Raw genomic sequence first — 24607 nt, 5'->3', positions numbered from 1 at the left:
CTTCCACTGCAGGAGGCATGGGTTCGATCCCTGGTCGGGGAACTAGGATCTCCCTTGCGCGCGGAAATCAATTTTTTCCAGCTCTCTTCTGAGGGCTGACTTGCGGAGAGGTGGAGGGCGTGAGAAATGTGTCAAGAGTGGAAGACGGACGTGGTGAAACTATAAATATGCATTTATTCCACACCCCAAAGCTTAGGAAAATAGCTGTGACCTTCCTGTTCAATTGTGAAAATCAAAGCTGGGAAGCCAGAATGAAACCCAACACCATCACCTAATAAAGACACTTTTTGTGTTGATTACATATTTTATTAAGGGTTTTTCAGTTTTACAAAAGAAGGAGAGATTAGTGGTTTGGCTTATTCGGAGGCCCAGCAAAGCTGGTGGGTCACCACTGTCCAACCATGATTCTCACGCTTTGGACCCCCCGCGCCTCCTTGGTACTCCCATCCTCACTGACACGTCCTGCCAGGGATGGGTAACAATACATGCTAAATGCATCTCGTCAGGTAGGAACCAAACTCAAACCACAACAGTTAAAGGGGAAAAAGGTAGCAAAGTAATTACACATTCCAAAAGATACAAGCCATTTCCTTGAATCCACAGCAATTGGAAATAAAATGGTCTTTACAAAGTAGCAATCATCAACTGGAATATTATGCGTAAGATCACATATTTGTTACCTAATCTGTGAAACGTTGACAGTAATGTGGCAAAACAATTTATTTTGGTTCAGAATTTTTTATACATTAAAAAGAATTATTATTTTTAGCTATTTTTGGCTGTGTTGGGTCTTCGTTGCTGCGCGCCGTCGTTCTCTAGTTGCAGCAAGCGGGGGCTACTCTTCGTTGCGGTGCATGGGCTTCTCATTGTGGTGGCTTCTCGTTGCGGAGCATGGGCTCTAGGCGTGCAGGCTTCAGTAGTTGTGGCTCACGGGCTCTAGAGCGCAGGCTCAGTAGTTGTGGCGCACGGGCTTAGTTGCTCTGCGGAATGTGGTGTCTTCCAGGACCAGGGCTCGAACCCATGTCCCCTGCACTGGCAGGCGAATTCTTAACCACTGTGCCACCAGGGAAGTCCCTGGTTTGGAATTCTTAAAATCCCTCCCAATTTTCCGTGATCTTCCAGAGATAATCAGTGGTTCATTTAAATTTAAGGCAAAATCAAAATCAAACAAAAATCCCTTCGAATCTAGGAATTTGCAGGTCTGCAACAGCTAACATTCAGTAACTCTAAAATTTCCTTATGTTTCTAAGTTTACTATCATGGACCACAGAAATAGGTACTGAAAATTTTAGTTTGAACAACTATAAGCAAAACTCCACCAATATTTTAAAATGAAAATACATTTTCGTCATTTACAATGACTTGGTCTAATCCTCCAGGAATGGATCAGTAAATATTCAATTAGCTGAGATGATCTCTTTGTTATTCCATGAACATGATCAAAACCTTTATCTGAGGAGACTCAAAAAAACTCTTTGTCTCAAGCAGAATCATCATTCTCCTGGCACTGGTCCTCTCTCCAGGTGCAGCAGAGCTACTGCTTGAAGAAAAGCTATAATCCCTTCCACATGTATAAAAAGATTAGTGGGTGTTACAGGCCATCTGCATCTAATCCTCTCCCTTTCTACTAGGATGGATGGAAAAAACTCAGAAAGGGGTAGGAGTAACTTTGACCAACAGTCAATCGTCTAAGGAATTTTTGTTCCCCAGAGGACTCGAGGATGAAGAATCTGAATATATTTCCCCAACCACGCCTTGCACTGACGAGAATCCAAGAACTAAGATCTAACATTGGTAACTTTAGGAACTGTTAAACACCTCTAGGTATATGGTATCTGAAATTACAAGCAGTGAGTTCTCAGAAAGTACCTGAACGTGGTTAATGTTGCAATTAAGTGAATGTTCTGAAGATAAGCTGCTACTTAGCAGTACTATGTTCTGAAGACAAGAACATGAAGGCCCCCAAAGGCTTTGGGGCCAACTGTGCTTTGAGGTCACTAATGTCCAAACACTTAAGTACACCTCGGTATCTACTGAGTAGAGCATGAAGTAGAACTCCAAATACGTGAGGAAGTTATCAACCTTCATCCATTACAAATAGCAAAAACCTCTATGAAACTTCAAAGGCTTATATCAGTATCATCTAACAGAAAAATCTCATTAATTCTACTGAGATTTATCATCATCTTGGAGATTAGGTTGAAATTTATCTGTACTCTTTGTGAAAACGGCTCATAAAAGAACCCAACAGAACCAAACTTATCTGTGGCAAAGTCTGGCTTCTAAGGGACAGCAGGCTGGGTCTGCTGCTTCCTTACGAGCAGCCAAGAGACCTGTATTCCTGCATGGACGGAGCACTCAGATGCTCTGCAACGACAGCATCGCGGCCCGTTCAGTCTTATCTGCTTCGGCAGTTCTCACTCCTTCCTTTTTTTGTTTAGTGTTACCTACACCTGTATCTTAAAATTCTTCATAATTTCAACTTACGTTTAGTTATGTGGCACATTCTTTCCATCTTGATAGTAACAAATTAGTGAGGTTTTACGATATCTTTATTCTTTAATTACAGAGAACAAAGTGCAAGACAAAACATTCCAATGTTAATAAAAATACTGTCAATATCAGACTGTCTTTAAATAAAACTCAAGGTGCTGGACTGAAGGTGGCTCTGCAGAGTCCACCACCTGTTCCAACCTGCTTAGATCCCAGATCTATGCAGCTGGATTGGGTGGGTGTCATTTCAAACACCCTTAGATCCTGACCATGGATATCCCTCTGAATAAAATTTTTAACCCCTAATTGGAAACAATTCTACATTTAACAGGTCAATATTAAGGAATCTGAATTTACTCTCTGTTATTTCCCAAAATCTGATCTAGTCAAAGATATACCCAAATGAGATTAACAGAGTGCTTTTGTACTTCAGTCTTAGCACAATTATCAATCAGTGCTCCTGGCGGAAAGATTAAGGCTTGTGTCAACTGACAGTATTTCTTCTGCTGGACCTTATTTCCTATTACCCGTTCCACTGGGATAGATTTTATGGCAGGTCCCAAGACAGGAATTACATTTCCACTGAATTACATACTACATTCTCAAGACTGATGTTAGAACAACTGGTTTCATGAGGCAGATGTCACAAAGAGTTAACAAAAACAAAAAATCAAGTGACTTGTTTTACACTGATTTTAAGAAAAAATTCATTAAGAGATACATGTTTAGATTTTAAATATAGAGTGATTGTATAAATTAGATTTCAGCTGAAAGGACAATTTAGCAAGTCAGAAAAAGCTCCTAGAAACATACTGAAAATAATGCCAGATATACAGTAAGAAACGGATTTTCTATGGAACTTCCATTTATCCTTTAGCCACAGTTTCAATGCTTATATTTTCTGATCCAAAAATCAGAACACATGGTTTGTCAAAGGATCTTTCTGTGCGACTCCTGGGTGTAAGAGGCGGCGAGTGATGCTTTTATTTTTGTAAGGCCAGACACTGTAACCACCGAGCATTTTAACAGCTTACACCAAAGTGACAGAATAGAGGGAATCTGGATTGTTTCAGAAAATTTAGTTAATATGGTCACCAAAGTTACAGTAACCATAACTGATAGCTCTTCCTGCCCTTATTCTACTAAGAAGGAAATGTGACTCTCTTTTCCCCCCTTTTTTTGCCTCTCTCTCAGGAGAGGGAGAGGGAGGAAGAGAGAGAGCGGGAGATCAAAACCACTGACTTGGACGTCCCATCAGCTGCCAAAAGTTATATGTAGAGATAACTTTGCTGTCTACCCCCTCCCAAGAAGTTGGGGCGAAGGGAGCTGTACTGCTACGAGAGCAACAATTTAGGGAAACCCTCCAATGGAAGACTAGTTCCTAATCACATGGGGCAGTGACCCTGCAGTAGCCTGTGCTGAAGAAATCCTTGTGTTAGAAAAAGGCTACTGTGAACAGGTAGACAGGAACAATACGCCAGCAAAGGAGGGCAAGCAGGCAGGAAACATGTCAATGTATCAGGCACGCACTCACACTCTCACACACACACACACACACACACACCAAGTTTCCTGATTAGTTTCTTTCCCCAGTCCCTCTTCTTCAGTCCTGCTTTCTAGCCAGGGCCCACGGCAGGAGTGGTAGGACAATTAGCAGGAAAGCTTGGAAGGGTTCTACCCCCACTTAAAAAATACCTTTGCTTAAAAACACTTGCATATCCAGTGATTAGCAATTAAGATGTGAAAATAATTAACTACTTAGTAGTTAAATTCTACTAATTATCAGAAGTCCTGGCCTCCTGGGATCAGCAGCATTACAGATGGAAGCCACATCGCATTTCTTAAAGCTTTTCCTGAATGCTTAACAGGTCTCTTTCAGTGTTAATTGCACTTGTAAAACACATCTGGTTTTTTCCTTTAATCTCAAATCTGTTCTTTTTTTTTTTTCATTTATAAAAAGAGAAAAGGGTCAATTTATCATTTGCTCTAGCTTTTCTAAATTTGACAAAGATTCCACACAAATTTGTGTGACAGGTACAAGGGGAGTGGAGTCCAGTTACTCCTAGGAGCAGATGGAACTTGTCCTCAAGACACTTCAGAGCTTGGACTGCAGTGACTTTAGGTGCTTGTGGTAAGATTCATGGACCTGCAGGGAAGGGAGAGAAAAAATTACTGATACGGAGTTTGCGATTTAAAGTAGCATACTTGGACTTCCCTGGTGGCGCACTGGTTAAGAATCCGCCTGCCGGGACTTCCCTGGTGGCGTAGTGGTTAAGAATCCGCCTGCCAATGCAGGGGACACGGGTTCAAGCCCTGGTGCGGGAAGATCCCACATGCCGCAGAGCAACTAAGCCCGTGCGCCACACCTACTGAGCCTGTGCTCTAGAGCCCGCGAGCCACAACTACTGAAGCCCGTGTGCCTAGAGCCCGTGCTCCGCAACAAGAGAAGCCACCGCAGTGAGAAGCCCGCGCACCGCAACAAAGAGGAGACCCTGCTCACTGCAACTAGAGAAAGCCCGCGCGCAGCAGCAAAGACCCAACACAGCCAAAAATAAATAAATAAATATACTAATAAAATAAAATAGCATACTTTTCATCAAGAAATTATCTGAACCTTATTTGGATCCTGATTCAAAAAATCCGAAGTGGGGAGAAAAAAAGTATTGAGCTAACTGGGGAAATCTGGACACTGACTGGGTTGTAGTTCATGATATTAAAGAATTATTGTTAATTTGTTTAGGTGTGAGAATGGCATTGTGTTTATGTTTTTTAAGAAGAGTCCTTATCTTTTAGAGATACATACTGAAATATCTATGAATAAAATTATCTGGTGTCTTGGATTTGCTTCAAAATAATTCTTAGCTGGGAGGTTCAGATGAAACGCAACTGGCCATGAGCAGACAGTTGCTGAAACATGACAAAGGGTACGGGGGAGATGCACTGGAGTATTCTATTTGTGTATACATTTGAAATTTTTCAATTGTTGCTAAATAGTTGGGGAAAACTAAAAACCTGCACACTGCAGGAATGACCTTGTTCCCTTCAAAACCTGTTGCTCAAATAAAGAGACTGTCTGAAGTGGCCATGAGAGCTTTCAAAGCTTTCAGACATGATCACTCAGAGGTCTTTCCTGCCTTAATATTTAAATGAACAATTTCAAAACGTGAAAAGACATTGTTTTTCTTTTTTTACCTCTGTTTTGTTCAGTGGGGATTTCTTGGCCCATTCAAACAAGTTTTCATACACATTCCCATCATAGCGGCCAAGCACAGAGCCCAGTGTCACATCCTGAAAATCAAATGCATCAACCAGAGCAACAGCGTCAGGGCGAATCACAGTCAGTAACTCCTTTATGCGCTCATTCACTTGGGTGATTTGAGACTCTGTCATGATGCTCCCCTAAAAGAAACAAGCAAGCAAACAGAGATATTACATAGGTACGTATAAATATATTTATATATGTATATATACACGTACAACCACAAAGTAAACCACAATTATTTTTCTATAAAAAATTAAGAAATACATAAATAAAAGGACTTAAGCTTAGAAAATACCTGAAGAAAATCCCCTGTGTTCCGACTGATTCCATACAGACAATACAAGAGACACAAATTCCTTAAGACGGCTTGGATGGATTTCTCTTGAATTTGGAGGAGTTTTTCTGAAAAGAGCTTAACTGCCACATAGTGGCAATGTGCCTAGATAAAAAGAAAACACCAGAGTGCAAGAACCTTTGAAAAAGACTCAACAGTGATACAGTTTTTGCACTAAGAAAATGAGGGGGGTGGTGAAGGACAGAGAAGGGGAGGGGGAGAGAGGACCATCGCTGACCTCACTTGCTTGAACGAGGTCAACGGAAGTTAGGTTCCATGCTACCTCCTTGCTTTTTCTGTGAGTCACTTCAGTTTGAAGGTTTTTCGCAGCAGTTTCTACTAATCTGTTAAAAAAAGAGAAGAACTGGAAAACTGGAGCTCAAGGAAGTGATCGCTAGTACTTGTGCCTTCCGCCTCTCCCGATAAGCCCCTGGCCACAGAGGCCCCCATGGCCCTGTCCCAGCTCTTGAGGGTGTGCTCACCTGGCCGCACGAAGCTTGTACGCTTCTGTTAGGCTGTCAGGGCTGTTGATATCCACCACGGTTGGCCAGACGGCCACCTGCTGTGGCTGGATGTGCTGGCTGGGCAGGTCATTCAAGTAGGACACCATGCCACACACCAACTTGCCTGAGTGCACCTGGTCATAACTTTTCATCAGGAACCTGAAAGTCACCAGGACACATGCTTTCAGCAACTATGCTTCTTGTGAAACAGAAATAAAACGAACTCCTGAAATGACTTTAAGCTGTGTGACAGCTGTTTCATACTAGCCTGACCCCAAGAAAAAACCGTGGGTCAGGATGGAAGGCAAAAATGACATCTTTCTGGAACAAATGAGAACAGGGCTTCCCTGGTGGTGCAGTGGCTGAGAGTCCGCCTGCCGATGCAGGGGACACGGGTTCGTGCCCCGGTCCAGGAAGATCCCACATGCCGCGGAGGGGCTGGGCCCGTGAGCCATGGCCGCTGAGCCTGCGTGTCTGGAGCCTGTGCTCCGCAATGGGAGAGGCCACAGCAGTGAGAGGCCCACGTACCGCAACACAAACAAACAAACAAACAAACAAACAAAACCCAAAAAAAACAAATATAATGAGAACAGAAAACATGGCAATAAGAGCCAACAGAAAGGACTCGAACATTCTTGAGACCACATATGAGAAATCATGAATTAGATTCTCACCTGGCCGTCTGTAGCATCATGACAGTGTTTTCTCCCTCGAAGGTGCAGGTTGGGGTAAAGTTGACATAAATATTTGGAAGTCCACTGCAGTGAGAATAGCCATGCCCGCCACAAGCCATCCGACAGGCTTCAATACCAGCGTTAGTCGTCCAGGACGTGAAAGCCTTCAGCCCGGCAGTGAGGGCGTGAAGCTGAAGGGGGAAGCACAGGCCATCAGAACATGTGCGGTGCTGACAGCCCGCATTCCAATGAGACACACTTAGCCTCACTTAACAGCACTCATCACTTTCAAAATCACTTGGTAGGGACGTCCCTGGTGGTCCAGTGGTTAGGACTCCACGCTTTCACTGCCAGGGACCCGGGTTCCTGGTCAGGGAACTAAGATCCCACAAGCCACGTGGCATAGCCAAAAAACAAACAAACAACAAAAAAAACAAACAAAAACCAAACAAAATCACTTGCTATGCCATGTAAACTGAAAAGCATGCTCATCTGATTGGCCTGAACTAGTAACACTCCCACATTCCCTTCTGAACTGTTTTACTTGGCAAAAAAGGCACCACTTAGGTTCCTTTGATTAATAAATGACCAACATGGTACAGTAATTCTGAAACTTAAAAACAAACCCACGCATCTTCGCATCTGATCCACTCTCAATTAGAAAATTTTCTCTATCTTTTGAGAATATATGGATTCTTTTCAAGATACCCCAATGTTTAATTTTCTCTGGACATGATCCAATAGGCAAATATGAACCAGAAGGGTGCCCACAAGGGAACAAGACATGACGCAGACCTCAGGCAGCTCACTCAGGTCCCCTTGGCTGATGTCTTCATTAATCCGATGATAGGTCTCTTTCATGTATGCGCCTACAAACTGGAAGGCATAGGCAGTGGCCAGGAGGGGAAAGAGTTTATACTGCTGGGTTTGATAATCCAAAATCTGTGGTTCTGGTTCACTAAAGCATATAAAAAAAGGGGGAAAAAATTAAATGCCTATACAGAGCTTACTATGTGCCAGGTTCTGGTCTAAGCACTTTGAAAGACTAATTTATCGAGTCCTTATAAAGATCCTGTGAGGTTAATTTTTATTACCCCCATTTTACAGATGGAGAAAATGAGAGGTTAAGAACCTACCCAGGGTAGAGAGCTAATAAGTGGCAGATCCTTGATTTAAATCTAGGGCATTTGGCTATAGAAGACCACGTGCTTAACCACCTTGATGAGCTGCCTTAGTTGGACAGGATTTTCTAGCTGACTTTCATATTTTTCTTAGTCTTTCCAGTCTAAGAAAATTGTATCTCATGGCAACTTCTGGAACCAAAGTTCATTAACTTCACAGGAGGAAGACAACGTTAAAGGGGCCTAGATGGCTGAATAAACTATATTCTGACCACAATCTGAGGAGACCCAATGCACTGAGTTAAATATTTGAAGTCTAAGCAGGTCTGCTCTTATCAATTTCTTTATTCCTTCTTTAAGAGTAAAAAGCTTATCAAAGAGTCATGCCCAAGTAATAGGCAGTAGTAAGAATAAACCATGTCCATGAACACAACAGAGAACCAAGTTTAATGTCACTTTCACTATACCCGATTTGTAATTGTTAGTAGCAACTAGAATCTTCACACCACCTTCAGTGTTTTCAACATTTCATTTATAAAGCTCAAGTAATATTACTGTTTTCCTTAGAAGGTTAAAAGTAATAATTACGTGGTTATTCTCATCTTTCCACTTAAGGGAAGTCTAGGTTCTCAGACCCAGTACACTGCCATTCTAGCTAATTTTACAGCAAATGCACTTTCTCCACAACACATTTGGGAATTTTGATATTTGGATGGGGTCCAAGCCAGGTCTTCAGTATCAAGCTCATCTCAGGCTCCACCCTTACCCTGGCTTGATTTCAGACTGATGCCTCACGGCACTGTATCGGATGGCAATGGTGCATGCCTTAGACAGAGACCGAGCGGATTCTCCCACAAGGAAGGACCTGATAAACACCATGGTCCCGTAGGTCAGCTTGTTACTCAGGGGTTTCACGTATGTGCCATCAGGCTTCACCTGGAAAAAGAACATGAGATGGATGCTTCCTTCTGTTAAAACCAAGTGGCAGTTTAGGCAAATCGTTCTCAAAGTGTGGTCCCCAGAAAGGCAGCATCAGCATCACCTGATGCTCAGTCCCCACCCTGACCTCCTAAATCAGAAACTCTGGGGGCCAAGCGCTCTAGGTTTTAGCCAGCCCCCCAGATGATTCTAATGCATGGTAAAGTTTGAGCCCCCACTGGTTTAGCACAACAAAACATGTTCTTCATACCTGCCAACTGCTTTTGATTTCATGGCCATAATAAAAGCAGCTTCAGAAGTAAAAATCTGTTAGTACCTTCTAAAAGAATAGATCCTTCTAACCCCGTGATTATCAACAGCCACTGAAATCCCCGTGTTTGACACCTCTCCTCCTATTTTCTGTCTAAATATACCTGAGCGTGCTTCATCAGCATGTTTTCCCTGGGAATGCGATAATTGTCCATCTTCAGGTAGCCGTTATCCATCTCATCATAGCCAAATTTGGGGCCAATGTCTCCAACAGTAATACCTACCGCAGATGAAAGTCACAAGGTGTTTATGCTCTGGAATTCCTGGCTTCCCTCCTCTTCTTTAGTTATGTATTATACTTTTTGCAGAAGAAAGCGATTGGTTTAATTTTCACCTCAACATCAGATGAACAATTCTAACCTGGTAAAGGCTTATGGGTCCCAAGTTCACGAATAGGTACAATGAAGGCATGTAATCCACAGCGTTTCCCCTGAGTGATGAGTTGGGCAAGTACTATCGCATGATTTGAAGTCTTTCCAACTGCAACATCAAACAGAACAAGAGAGGGAAGTGATCAAACATCTTTACATTTTCATAGAAACAAAAGAGGGGGAAAAAAAGCATATGTCAAATATAACACTAGATTCCATCAATGAAGTGTGCCCAGAGAGCTTTTCTTATGACAGTGCCATGCCTAGTTTTCAGAAGGAAATCCAGTTAAGCTGATAGTTATTCACTGAATTTTGGCAAAGCAATCCTTCATTTTTTTAAATATATATAAACACATTTTAAATTGAGATATAATTGACATATAACATTGTCTAAGTTTAAGGTGTACAGCATGTTAATTTGATAGCATTTTTAAAAAGTAGGCTTTTTCTACTTATTTTTCATTCATTTACATAAATAAATTTTTAGGATAATCCTAGAACATTACTTTAAATTACATCCTTTTTCTCCCTTAAGGCAAGGCTTTCCCAAACAGTAGCCACTAGCCACACCGTGGCTGTTTACATTTAAATTAATTATAATTAAATAAAATAAAAGATTTAGTCCCTCAGTCAGCTAGCTACATTTCAAGTGCACAAAAGCTGAAAGTGGCTAGTAGCTACCATACTGAACAGCAAAGACAGAGAACATTCCATCATTGCAGAAAGTACTATGGGATACAGCTGCTTTAAGAGATTTTTGGTTAGCACATCCAGAAATATTTCTTTTTTTGCATGCTAGTTTTTTTCCTATCAAAATGTAACATCCCATATTAAAATATATAACATGAATAACAAAATCCTTCAACCACTAATCTCATCTGAAATATATATCCTAAAACAATAACTCAGAATGGAAGACGGTATTAAATAAATTTCATGTCAAAGCTATTTATAATAAAAATTTGAAAACAACTCAAATGCTTTCCAGTATGGAAATGACTAACCAAACAGGGAAAACTAAATTACTTCAAATGATGACTATGGAAACTATGCTAACACATGAGAATATTTAAATGAAAAACCATGAAAAGCAGAGTAAGATAGCTGCCCTTTCTGCGCTTTGCAAAACGTATAAATATCTGTAACATGCAACACAAGAGAATGTGAAATAGCTCAGAATAGTTTAAGCTCTAAGAGCTTTTTCTATATTTCAAAATTATATTCTCATATAAGCTCTACATTCTAAACACATTATAATAAATCTTAAAACATCCAATAACTGTTAAAAAATTCACTTACGCCCACCAGGCCACCACTTGATGGAGGTCACAGTAGGACTATTAAGAATGAACTCCTGGGTTTCAGAGTCATAAGTGGCTGTGGTTTCCAAGCCTCGAAGATGAGTTCCTAAGAAAATGAATTACACCTACTTCAGATAGAATATGGGAAAAAATAGGTACAGGGTAAAATCTCCTGCCCAGTCCTTTAAAGCTTTAGCATTGCAGAGAGTAACAAAATCTAACAACAACAAAACATCTATAGATGAACTACAAATGGTTGATAACCAAGATATGTAATTTCCTATGCTTAATTAATATGTAATTTCCTGATTTGTTCCTATTAAGCTGAAAATATGAATGTCAAGCATATTCCATTTCTGTACTTGATTTAGTGCACTTCTGTGGCAGTGGATATGGAACATTTATTTAGATCAACCAAAAGAAAATGTAAAATAAAGGCAGATTAGAATCATAGTTTCGTAAGGTCACAGGATACGAATTTAACAGGGAAGTTAACTGACCTTTTAAAGGCATACCTAAGTTGTTAGTGTGCCAATTTCAACTCATTTGTATTGTGTCTACCACACCAATGCAATGTTCTGGAATTCTGTATTATAACAAAGAATGAGAACACGTGACAGGAAGAGACTCCGCTAAAGTTCTTGAAAACCGAGAATTTATTTCAGAATGAATGCTAGAAAGGAAAACAAGAACTTAAAAAGTTATAACCAGGACTTCCCTGGCGGTCCAGTGGTTAAGACTCCACGCTTCCAATGCAGGGGGCGCGGGTTCGATCCCTGGTTGGGGAACTGAGATCCCACATGCCTCGCAGTGCGGGGGGGAAAAAAAAAGTTATAATCATTATGCAGAAAAGACCTGCAACTGTGACTTTTTTTAATTTCTAAAAGTCCAATAATAAGGTCCAAGTTCACCCTGCAGACTCAACGCTAAGCCTTAACTTATTCCTGGCTGGTTCACTAGTGTGACTAGGAAGAGTTTCCATTTTTATGCATAATGGAGATGGACAGGGATTCGTGTTTTAAATCCTAATACAAACGTGCCAAAATTATTTGAAAAAAGTTACAGAAAAATGTTCTAAGTGACACCCTCCCTAGTAATACTATCCCGTAGCCAATGCTGAGAACCTTCTACTAAATTGCTTTGATAATGCCAGATCTCATTAAACACTTAAACTGTGAAACACTTAGAAACTCCCGAGTTAAATAACGGAAATGGACAGTTTATGTGTGATTCACAACCTTTCCCTGTGTGGGAATCAACGAATCAAACACTAAGACTCCTTTCACTAAAGAAGAAACTTTTATAGAAAACGAGGTAGCATATTAAACAGAACAGGTAATGACAAAACATTTTCAAATGCACAACTGAATCAAACAGTATTCCACTTTGAGCCTTAGGAAAATCCTCTAAAATACTATTGACACGGAAGCTGAAAGCCAAATTAGCAATCAAATGAAGATAAAGTTGTACAGGAATAAGGAGCAAGTGAAAATATACACTAGACCAGCTGTTCTGAAATGTCTGAGTAGGAAAAGAGAAGCCAGAAGTAAATGAATGGCAAACACAGATACCAATGTGGAACGGATGCTACCAGGCACAGCCACCACCTCCAGCCCCATCCAGTTCACAGGAAAAGACAGGTGAGGGATGGAAAGAAAAAAGAAAGGTGGTGCAGGGACTTTCCTGCTGGCGCACTAGTTAAGAATCCGCCTGCCAATGCAGGGGACACAGATTCCATCCCTGGTCCGGGAAGATCCCACATGCTGTGGAGCAACTAAGTCTGTGCACCACAACTACTGAGCCTGCACCCTAGAGCCCGCGACCCACAACTACTGAGCCCACGTGCCACAACTACTGAAGCCTGCGCACCTAGAGCCCGTGCTCCACAATAAGAGAAGCCACGCAATGAGAGGCCCACGCACCACAATGAAGGGTAGCCCAACTCTCCGCAACTAGAGAAAGCCCACGCACAGCAATGAAGACCCAACGCAGCCAAAAATAAATAAATAAATAAATTTTTTTTTTTAAAAAAAGAAGAAAGGCAGTACATACAGAGTGTGAAATCAACTGCCCACAAGTACAACTTATCTTATTTCTTCTAAACTGTGGCCAAAGCCACTTTCAGAACTTTACTGAATTTACTGAATCAAGGCACAAATAATGTCAAGGTACAAAATGCTGCATGTTTTGGTTATAGAAGCCACTCATTTCCCTTCAGCAAGTCAAAGAGCACACATTCTATTAATCTGTATTTCTTCTGCTATCTGTGCAAGTTCATTAAGGTATCAGTAGCAAAGATAATCAGATAGTAATGAAGAAAAAGAGATGGGTTCAGACTCTATATACACACAAATTCCATACAACTTCAGTAAACTTGAAAAATCACTTATTAAGTAAGGCCTGACTTGTAATTCTTGACCTTCTGAAGGGGAACCATGAACAATCCATCAGCATGTCTGTGATAATATAAGCTTTAATTTCCACCGACCAAAGCATTGTCTATGCCAAGACTTATATGTGTGAAAACCCTGCAGAAACACTGCATTTAAACAGATCTTACACAGCACGTGGACGTGCCACTGCTGACACGTTGTGGACACTCTATGCATGCTAAGCTCGAAGCCCCGCCCAACCCAGAAGGTAGACTGAATGCACCGTACCATGACCCATCTCTGTCTGGGCATAAGTGCCAATGATCTCCAAGTTCCAGGCGGGCACGAAGAAGCGTTCCTGCTGTTCCTCGGTTGCCTGGTGAAGCAAGGTGGGCAGGAACATGCCCAAGTGAAGATCCAGAGGCCCAGACTGCCCTCGGTGCACAAAGCTTCAAAGAAATACCAAGGATGGGCATTTGAGAGAAGATTATCAGGTGTGAGAGAATCAGCAATTTGAACAAACAGAGGAAGGGAAGGAGAAAAAAAACCCTTCTGTTAAGTATGAATTAATGGGTGGACTTTATCATGGATGGGAGCACTGCCCCATCTGTATTACTTTATAACTCTTAGCTATTTCCATTTTTCTTACGTTGGCGAGAAGTACTTTCTAATGCTACTCATCTCTAAAATTAATTAATCTCGGTAGGGATTGGCTACCGATGCCAAAGCCTGTGCAGCACAAGACCATGTGAGCAAGGCAGAGGATTTGAGCCTTGCAATTAAAGTAAATAAAAAACCTGAAAAGGCTGGATGGAATGGAGAATTTAAGTTGTACAATGACATTTATTGTAATGAAAAGTTGAGACAAGAGAACATAGTGGTTCTCTTGGGCAAAAGTTATTCCAGGATCTAATTCCAATAATGCTTCTAGGCTAGAATCTTTTCTGTTTGTCCATAAAACATCCAGCATTAATCCACATTCCTCACATAATTCTGGTCATTTCATTTGGATCCATCACAAATAACCAGCCACATGCTACTGAAACAATGTAATACAAAAACTGACAGTGCTCTTCATCCCAATAATTAATTTCAGAAATAAAAAGACATGCGATTTTTAGTGAAGACCGTAACATTTACAAATAACAGATTCATGCATAACAAGCTTCTCCATTATAATTATATGGGAATTATCACAAACGATACTAAACATGTTAGTTGTCATTTTAAATCCACTTTCTAAAGTCATTCTTTTCCATTTAAAATTTGCAGGTGCCTTAGACTTTTATGTGAATTTATTTCTAATAGGAAATAGTTCTATATGGCTTTGTAATGTTGCATGCTACTGGCATTTTATTTAACTTCCAGCTCAAAATTAATCAATTCTATATTACTCTTACTGTGCTCATTACCTTAGAAATGAGCCTAAACATTTCAGTTTCAAAATTTCTCCAATTGTTCCACCTGAGGAGGAGAATAATCAGGACAGGGTGCTCTAGGCAGGGGCTGGCATGTGATGGCTTCCAAAGAGGCTGGGGGTGGGCTGAGCTTTCAGCTAACCAATCACATAAAGATTGAAGAATGCATGAATAACTTTCTCATTTTACAGAGAAATTAAAGCTGAGATGAACTATGTGTCTTCAGGTCAAAAAGATAATGGCAAAACAAGGACAAGAATCTCATCTCCTAATCACGTCTTCTAGTGCAACCTGGGCTGAGGACAACGGTGGGGACACTAGAAAGACTTGCCAAAATCAGAGCTAGACTTGGAAGCATCAAAGTGGAAATCCTGTAAGATGTCACCACTGGTGCAAACTGGGTGAAAGGTTCACGGGACATCTCCGTGCTATTTTTGAAACTTCCTACAAATCTGTAATCATTTCAAAATAGAAAGTTAAAAAAAAGAAAAAAAGTGGAAATCCCTGGAAAAACACATTCCAGGGATGAGAGAGTATCTTTCACGCACAGACAAGAATGTCAACTGTGCTGTTTTTAAAAGAATGATGTGTAGGAAGAAAAATTAATGTGCGCCTAGGAGCTAAAAGAAGAAAATTCTAAGTAGGACTGAAAGCTGTGGCCTGGGGCCAACCACTCACAGTGTTGAGAGGCTACTTTCCATGACTAGAAACCAGAGCGATTCCTGGTGAAGGAGAGGCCATTCAGAGGCGCCCATCAGACTCGTCACGGGTGGGCGTGTATTTGGGAATAATGAGGGGCACCAAGGGTTACCACAGAGTACACACTCAGGAAGGCAGGGGTAAAACTACTTATAATCAGAAACTGTCTTGAAGCAGAAAAATGTTTTCAGGAGAAAAATGTCTCTTGTGACTAGGATAAGGATTATTCAGTAGTGGATGAAATGCAGAAATGTTACAGGGAGAAAGTGACCTGGATAGTTTTTGATTTAAATCAAGTATTTGCTATACTCTTTATGCATGATAAAGATCATATATTATTTTTAATTAATTTATTTTAAAATTGCAAAGCACCACATTTTGCTTGGTAAAGAGCTGGAGTCGATTCTTCCAAAACCGTGACACCAGAAGGCCTTCCCAGGCTCTGCTACATGATACAGGGCTGGGAAGGCTAGCAGTCAATACTGAGGACAAAATGATTAGATTAATAATATATGAGAAAGGAAGAAATCAAAATTGCATCTCCACGGACAGTATGATTATAATCCTAGGAAATCAACAAAAACAAAACACCATCAATAATAAATGAATTTAGAAAAACCAGGATTAAAAAAAAATCACTCATTCTTATCCATTAGAGCTATTCAAATAGAAAACCGTGGTAAAGAGAAAGGTGATTTATAACAGCAACAAAATATTTTAAAAATCTGTTAAGTAATTTAGCTCAGAATATTACAGATTTAATTAAGAGAAAATATAAATACCTAATTAGGATGAATAAAAGATATGAAAATGGACAATAGGAAAGAAATGGCTAATTCTTGTCTGAGAGGACTAAGTAAAATTAATACTTCCCAAGAAAATATAGGGATTTAAGGTAATGGGTTTTAAATTCCTACAGAATATGTTTTCAAACTTGGCAAATTGAGATCAGAATTCATCTAGAAGAATAAGTATGCAAGAACACCAAATACATATAAATTGAAATATAGCAATAGTAGGCTTATTCTATCAGATTTTTAAATATCTTAAAAAGCAACAATGAGCCAAAGCTTATGACGTTAGGAGAAAAATAAAGAAAAAAATTAATGTAATATATTTAAGGTTCCATAAATAAACTGAAACTATTACAAAACTCTAAGATGAACCAGAAAGAACATAACAAGGGGAAAGAGCTACTAGTTAATAAACATAAAAATAGTATGGGGTTCACTCATCTCTGTATCATACACAAGTCAAAGCATTAAACACAAATCAAACAAACAAAAAAGGGAATAAAATAGAAGATAATTATCCAAGATACGGGAAGAAGAAAATTTATACCTACTCAGAGAAGGATGCATTGAATACATAAGGGCAAAATGTTTAATCAAACAGAGGCAATAGAAAGAAATATTGGAAGGATACAATAAAATCTTGTAAGATCAATATGCAGATTCTATTTATTCAGTACTCAAAGGAGAAAAAAAAGGCAAGAAGAATTCCTATTAAGTGGCCAGAACGTGAAATGATCAAATACCTGTGAAGACCAAACACATTACTTGCTTTGTGACCTGGAGAAACGTACAGTCAGGATAATACCCCTGGACCACGTCCCAGACTGTCCCTTTAACACCAGAACCCCAGGAAGAGGGTGCCCTCCTTGGCCCAGGCCTCTCTGCCTTTGATTAAGGCTCGCGCACCCACAGACCAAATGTGTGTTGGGGCTTGTGTGCCTATATAGACAGGTGTGAATTTAGAGGAGGGAAGACACAATTCTAGAGGGAAGAGAGAAAACTGGTGACCTAGACTTTCTGCAAGTGGTTGAATTTTAAGATTCTTGAGGATTCTGGAATAAACCTGAGAAATTTTGAGTCTCTCACTTCTCAGCAGCTACCTAGAGGTGAAAGAATCCCAAACTCGAAGTTACAGCCAATTCTGTGAGAACACTTAGATAATCACTGTTGACCGTTCCAAGGTCTCAGAATTTAAATGGTCAAATCTTCATCCTGTACAAGTTGCTCTATTTCCAATCCCGTTGATGTTGAAGTACTTTTTATATATTCTACATAAGACTGTACTGTCACAGGATGCAAATTAGCCAACAAACTGACTGGCTTCTCTGGAAAAGAACAGCAGTCAGTGAAGCACAACTAATATGAACTGACAAAGTTCCAGCAAGAAACAAGACCTAATTTTAAAACTCTGTTCTCTAAATAAACCATAGAGATTGAGACAAAGTTGGTTCGAATACAAGAAAGCATTCGAAAACTAGAAGGAATAAGGGAAAGAAAACTCTAACAAATACAAACTCGCCCAGAGCAACACAGGACCTCAGTCCAACATTCCAGGCTCCTCAAACCAGTGAAGTTCAAGTCTTCATTTCCTCCTGTCTTCCTTCAAATATACATTTGAAATGTACCTTATAAATAGAGGCAGAAGGATTAGACCAACAAGAGATACACAGATCAGATTCACTTAGCCTCACAATAGTTTACATCTTATGCCCCCTATTTCAAAGCTATCTCAAGATAACAAAACATGAGCGCACACTCCAAGACAGGAACATTGTAGGAACGTGATATTCCTTCCATTAGGACACCTTCCTTCAGGTCTGTCATCTCAGTGTTGATCATCCTGAAGATGGCCATGGGTGTTTGGCAGGGTGTTCATAAAACTGTACCAAGACCAGAATCTGCAGTTCCCACAGGCATTATGGGAAAGAACATTTCCTTAAACCAATTTGCAAACCAAAAAGCACCAAATCAAACACAAAAATGAAGTCTTCCTGATATCTGCATCCTTTTCTCATTCTTTTTCTTTACTTTTCTTTATTTACATAAGGGAAGCATTATGAACCGGGCAGCTCAAATTCCAAGACACTCAAACCTGTCAGTGGCCTCATCTATGAAAACAAACCTGTTTCACAAGACTGAACACAAAACTTTTTGAAAGTAGCCAGGTTTTTAGGAACAATGTAACCAAGAATTACTGATAATATAAAGTCCACGGACATGAATAGAAAAATGAATAAAAAGAAATGAAGAGCAGCGTGGACTTTTTCCCAAACCATCTCACAACCTTCACCACTCTAACCCTCTGCCTGTTTAAAATCCACATCTTTAACTTCATTAAAGCAGAGCATCTTCCAGATGTTGCTGAGGCATGAACCCTCTTAAGAATTTTCAACGAAGTCTTTAATCAGACACCAATACAATGGGGCGCTTTGCCATATTTTCAACCCCATCTTTCCAAACTGCTCAACACCCATTTTAATGGATGTATGCAGCAATGGTAACGAGCCTTAAAAAATAACAATGACAGATGCTTCAGGCCAGAGTCTTGGACCAGTTTAAGGAGAAAGAAACTATCAGAAAATAAGAGGCTGAATTTTATTTAAGATTTAACAATTTAAAAATAAAACCCCAAATGTGTAGCAGCAGGAAAAAGTCAAATGCCAGGAGTCATTTTTGTTTGTTTGTTTGTTTGTTTTGCCAGGAGTCATTTGTTAACTGAAGTCCTGAGGTGGGTTACCCGCTGAGCCTCAAACATGGACTAACCGTGGCCCATTTCCGTCTGGGCGTAGGTGCCAATTATCTCGAGTCCTTTGGATGAAGGCAGCCATTTCTCTTGCTGAGCAGTGGTGCCCTGATTCAGCAAGGTAGGAATAAACATGGAGTAATTGAGGCCCACAGGTTCCACAAAATTGACCAAATGTAGTCTATGGGAGAGAAAAGAAAAGGATCTCAGCCTTACTCTGGAAAGTAGTAGCATTCTACTACCAATCCTGCCAGATAGCTGTGGCCCTGAGGATGAAGGTTAGAAAAATTTAAACCCCTTTCTTATGAAATTAAGACTAATATTTATCATTTACTACCTAAAAAGCCAACAGCAGAATCTAGTGGAATCTCTTCTCCCCCTAGTCATTTCAGGGCCAGAATTCTGAATTTCATACTTAATCCAGGAAGCAAATTCTACCATGTTTTAGCCTCAACCCCCTTTTGTTTATTATATTGTTGGTGTTATTTGTTAGTTTGATTTTTTGGAGGGTTTACCTGTTTGTTTTTGCATTATTTTCAGGTTTTACTTGTTTCGAAAATCAAAAGACACTCCACAGAACACTTATTTGTTGACCTGTTAACAAAATGTCCCAAAGAAGAATAATTTAAACTATCTTTCCCTAGTAACCGAAGCAAATGTCCAGGATAGTACATATACATTCTGGGGCCAAAGCACATATCTCTAAAGGCCTTCAGAGCTTAGAGACAGCTAAGTAGGTAATGTGAGTGTTAAAAATTTATCACAAACGGTCTTTGAAAATTATTCCAGATTAAGGGAACTCTAATCATAATGAAATTCAGTCTTCAACGATTTTCTCACAAAAGAGAATCTGTGAGATAGTCAAAATATGAGTTATGTACACTAGTCAGCCTCGGCTACATTGTGCTATAGATTTTTTAGGGGTCTATTCTGTCAGATCTATCTATATAGAGAGCTTCAGGGGCTTCCCGGGTGGCACAGTGGTTAAGAATCTGCCTGCCAATGTAGGGGACATGGGTTCAAGCCCTGGTCCGGGAAGATCCCACATGCAGCAGAGCCACTAAGCCCGTGCGCCACAACTACTGAGCCTGCACTCTAGAGCCCGCGAGCCACAACTACTGAGCCTGTGTGCCACAACTACTGAAGCCCACGCGCCTAGAGCCTGTGCTCCGCAATAAGAGGAGCCACCACAATGAGAAGCCTATGCACCGCAATAAAGAGTAGTCCCCGCTCGCCGCAAAAGAAAGCCCGCACGCAGCAACCAAGACCCAACATGGCCAAAAATAAAAATAAATAAAATAAATAAATTTATTAAAAAAAAAGAAAAAAATATAGCTTAGGGTACAAAGTAAGTACCACCTAACTGACCCTCATGACTTTTCAAGGGATGGATTGGAAGCAGTATCACCGTCAGCCTATCCTGGCTTGTACAAAAGCAGGGCATGAATTAAGGGAAAGGGGGGGTAGGCTGCCAGTTCACATCTGGGGAGGCCCTGAAACCATCCCACCACCTTTCAGGGGTGCTGGGGACAGATTCAAACATCCAAGGAATGCCTGGACTAGCCAACATCAGAAATGCTTTTTAACCCTGAGGTTCTATGATTTTCACACAAATATCAAATATTAATTTAAACTGAGGGCCTCCCTGGTGGCACAGTAGTTAAGAATCCACCTCCCAATGCAGGGGACATGGGTTCGAGCCCTGACCCGGGAAGATCCCACATGCCGCGGAGCAACTAAGCCTGTGCGCCACAACTACTGAGCCTGTGCTCTAGAGCCCGTGAGCCACAACTACTGAGCCCACGTGCCACAACTACTGAAGCCTGCGTGCCCTAGAGCCTGTGTTCTGCAAGAGAAGCCACTGCAATGAGAAGCCCGCGCACCGCAACAGAGTAGCCCCTGCTCGCCGCAACTAGAGAAATCCTACGCACAGCAACAAAGACCCAACGCAGCCAAAAATAAATAAATTTTAAAAAAATACCTTGAAAAAAAAAACCCTTAAACTGAAAGGAGAGAAAGAGGGGGAGAGGAGGTATAGGAACAGCAGAGGTGAGTTCCAAGTAACACCAATCAGCAGCAGCTTCCTGCTACTGTACTAGAAAAAGAAGTAAGGCACTTTGCAAAACATACCCATCACTAAAGTGGAGATAAGTAATGAGGAGATAAATGTAGAAACTGGCCTCTTAACGGCAAGGGCACCACAGCACTCCCTTACAACCATGCTTTACTAAAGGAGGAAATGAACCTGCGAGAATTTCTGAGAAATAAAACCAGTAATTCAGGTGCTAAAAATGGTGGCAATATAAGACCCTCCCAATCCCTTGAGGGAACTGAGGAGGCTCTGGGTTGGTAAAATGATGACACTGACACGAAATAATTAACTCTAGGAAACTGAGAGGGAAAAATATGTGACACAAAATAAAGACTGTCAAATACTTATGTTTTCATAAACATACTGAGACTTTTTTTTTTGAGGCCACTTGAAAGTTAACTCAAGAACAAAATCTGAGTGTTTGTTTTTAAGTTATGTTTAATCCCTCCTGAAGATGCTTTTCAAGCAACTAGCTTTAAAAACCTAATAAGGATAACAGAAACCATGAATGATTCTCATCAGAATTTTAAATTACTTTTAAGAATATTTTACAGTTTTTGCATAGCAAACTGTATAGTTAAAAGACAAAATTACAGGAAAGGAGATTAGGAAAGTAACTCCTATTCCCCAAACAGCAAAGTCTTATTTTCTCAAGGAATGGAGAGATGAATTCTTTCACTGCTCAAGTTGAGAAATCTCAAAGTACTTTACTAATACTTTAGTCAATTTCAACATACTCTCATGAGTTTTATTTTGTGATAGAGAAACTGGATGTAAAAGAGACCGGTAAATGCCCAAAATTCCCAGAGAAATATTACTATATTTCATTAATTATAGCATCCCTCTCCTCACAGCCAATTTTAGCATTTAAGAAATCTGATACATCTCACAATTAATGGTACATCATAGTTAACTTTGTTAGTGATACATAAGACATGGGTGTGAGTGACAATCGATGGCGTTCAGTAATTGCCAAGACTAATTTTCAATCCCCTTCTCTAACATACATCGATCTCCCTGTCACATCCCAGAAATACTGGAAAGATGTCAAAGGGTAAGCCAAAGTTTGTACTTTGTATTTCCCAAATAGTGAGGTCTGTGTCATAAAAAATGATACGCAAAACAGTTGGCTGGTGTCCACTGATCCTTAACTCACATAAAGGACTTTATTTCGTTGTGACTTCACTGGAGTCTGGTTACACGTTATGCACCACCACAGATCATGAAATCTTCTAACCAACTCTGAAACATACGGCATCAGCCATCTTAAAGTAAAACAAAACAAACCTCCTCTTTTGTGTTGTTTTAAGGAAGAACAAAATCTTACTAATTTTTTAAAGTTCACAGACCGAACTCAGGAAAATTAGAAACATAATCTTCTAGGAGTTACTCCACCTCAGTATCCTCACAGCCATTAGTTACAAACTTTAAAAATAAAAAAAAAAAGCATTTGGAAGTTAGTAAGCACTCTGACTGGACTACCAAATTAACTGTATTTTTGTAACTAAAATGCAAAGGAGTTCTGAGTGTGGTCCTAAGGGCTGGAGTAAATCATTTCCTCTTGACAATAATAACCAGGTCAAACTGAAAATAATTATATACCACAGGTAATTGCAGCAGTAGTATAAGGGAGGAATGCCTATTGCTACATAAAGGCAGAACTTGTAACATGTTTCATTTTTCTTGGCTCTTAAATATGTACCATTCACACCATTTATTCTTTATTGATGAAAATATTGGAGTTCTTCTAAAATGTAGAGGCCTAAAACAGGAAATGCCCAGGAATAAGCGAGAAGTGTAAGAGATGCTGAAAGTCAAAGAAATCTTGTACTAAGATCATATAATTATAGTGTTTATTTACATAAAGGCAAAAAAAAAGTTTTATTTCTAATCTAAAAACACAACAAAAAGCAGATGGTCTGAAAAAAGGACATACTCTTTTCAGCAGTAGGACCAAGGCATGTTTTTATGAGGTCTTGTATGCCAGGGGAGCCATTTAAATACCATCACCAGATTCAACAATGCTGGGTTGAGTACTTTATACTCATTCTGAGGTTTGACTAAAGTTCTTCTTCATCCACCCACATTTTCCATTATTTTAAACTCAAGATCTACACACATATGAAAATACAAACTGTTACTGCTCCGAAGTATTTAATGTTTGGTCCTTGCAACTGAAAACATCCTTCCAAATGCAGCTTCTAAATTTAGCAGGCCTCCTTACAAAAAGCAAAGTCATTCTGTATTTAAATCACTCAAAATTGAGACATCTGGGCCGAATTTGTATGATTCTTGAGATAGAAAATTATAGCATTTCCATGATCAATTTTTTACAAATGCCATCCCTTTAAAAGGCTTAAATACAAAAGTAAACATTATTTTCGACACAAATAACTTCAAAATGGCGTGAAAATATGCCAATTCGAGTCTTCAAACGTCAAGCACGATGAAAAAGGACGCCGCAGATTGCGGATTTGAAGTTTTGGCTTAGGCACTTGATCTAAGCTAAGGCATACCTACTTTTTAAACCACATGATTTCAGCAGGGTCTGCGATGTTAAACTTCCTCATCTTCTCCACCATGGTAGCACTCTTCCTAACAGCCACCTCGTAACGCTGGCTACGACTGAGGAAATTCAAGTCCTCATGCTGGAAGTCTGGGTCTTTCAGAATCAGGTTCTCTGGTAGGGAGTTAAAGGGTATCAAGAGGAAGACAGAAATTCAGGGCTCCGTTAAAGCTCCCTGGGTCACAGCAGGTTTCAGACTCACGGGCACAGGTCCCCTCTCGTTATAGGCGATTCCCCCCGCCAGAGCCGCCCCTGGAAATGGGGCTCCCGGCTCCCCTAAAGCTGGGCCAGAGGCTGCGGCCTACGCCCTACAGCGCCCCCCGACTCCTCCCGGAGGGAGTCTCAAGCTTTGCTCGGGGAAGGAAGGAGGCCTGGCCCGCCGCCCTCACCGATCTCTCGACGGCGCCGGGTGTTCTCGGGGCTGCCGTCCAGGACGTGCGTGAGCAGCTCCGGGTTGAAGCTGGCGGCGGCCCGCTCCTTCTGCAGGTCCTGGTTCATGGTGACGGCCAGCAGAGGTAGCGGAGGCCGAGGCGGCGGCAGCAGCGACAGCGAGTGTCCGGACCTCCAGCGCGGGCCCGGCCCTAAGAGCCTCCCCAGGACACCGCGAGTCCCCGCC

The 24607-nt window shown here is 40.6% G+C and overlaps 1 protein-coding gene across 3 annotated transcripts; it reads right to left on the bottom strand.

Annotated features, from left to right (window-relative positions):
• Positions 1 to 4466: 4466 nt before the first annotated feature.
• Positions 4467 to 24507, bottom strand: ACOX1 (acyl-CoA oxidase 1). Of its 3 annotated transcripts, none has more exons than XM_079725952.1 (14): positions 24381 to 24507; positions 23946 to 24105; positions 19354 to 19514; positions 11306 to 11413; positions 9996 to 10115; positions 9740 to 9855; positions 9154 to 9323; positions 8062 to 8224; positions 7267 to 7457; positions 6572 to 6751; positions 6328 to 6433; positions 6051 to 6194; positions 5686 to 5892; positions 4467 to 4639 (listed from the first exon to the last, which is right to left on the bottom strand). In XM_079725952.1, the coding sequence occupies exons 1-14, from the start codon at positions 24487 to 24489 to the stop codon at positions 4589 to 4591; spliced, it is 1986 nt and encodes a 661-aa protein (XP_079582078.1). In that variant the 5' UTR covers positions 24490 to 24507; the 3' UTR covers positions 4467 to 4588. The 3 variants fall into 3 exon arrangements, with proteins under 3 accessions (XP_079582078.1, XP_079582079.1, XP_079582080.1); XM_079725953.1 differs by lacking the exon at positions 19354 to 19514 and adding an exon at positions 13968 to 14128; XM_079725954.1 differs by lacking the exons at positions 9996 to 10115; positions 11306 to 11413.
• Between the last annotated feature and the right edge of the window lie 100 nt (positions 24508 to 24607).

This window comes from Hyperoodon ampullatus (assembly GCF_949752795.1).
Source record: "Hyperoodon ampullatus genome assembly, chromosome: 19".
In the NCBI taxonomy this organism is placed as follows: domain Eukaryota; kingdom Metazoa; phylum Chordata; class Mammalia; order Artiodactyla; family Ziphiidae; genus Hyperoodon; species Hyperoodon ampullatus.
This window is presented reverse-complemented; position numbering and strand designations above follow the sequence as displayed.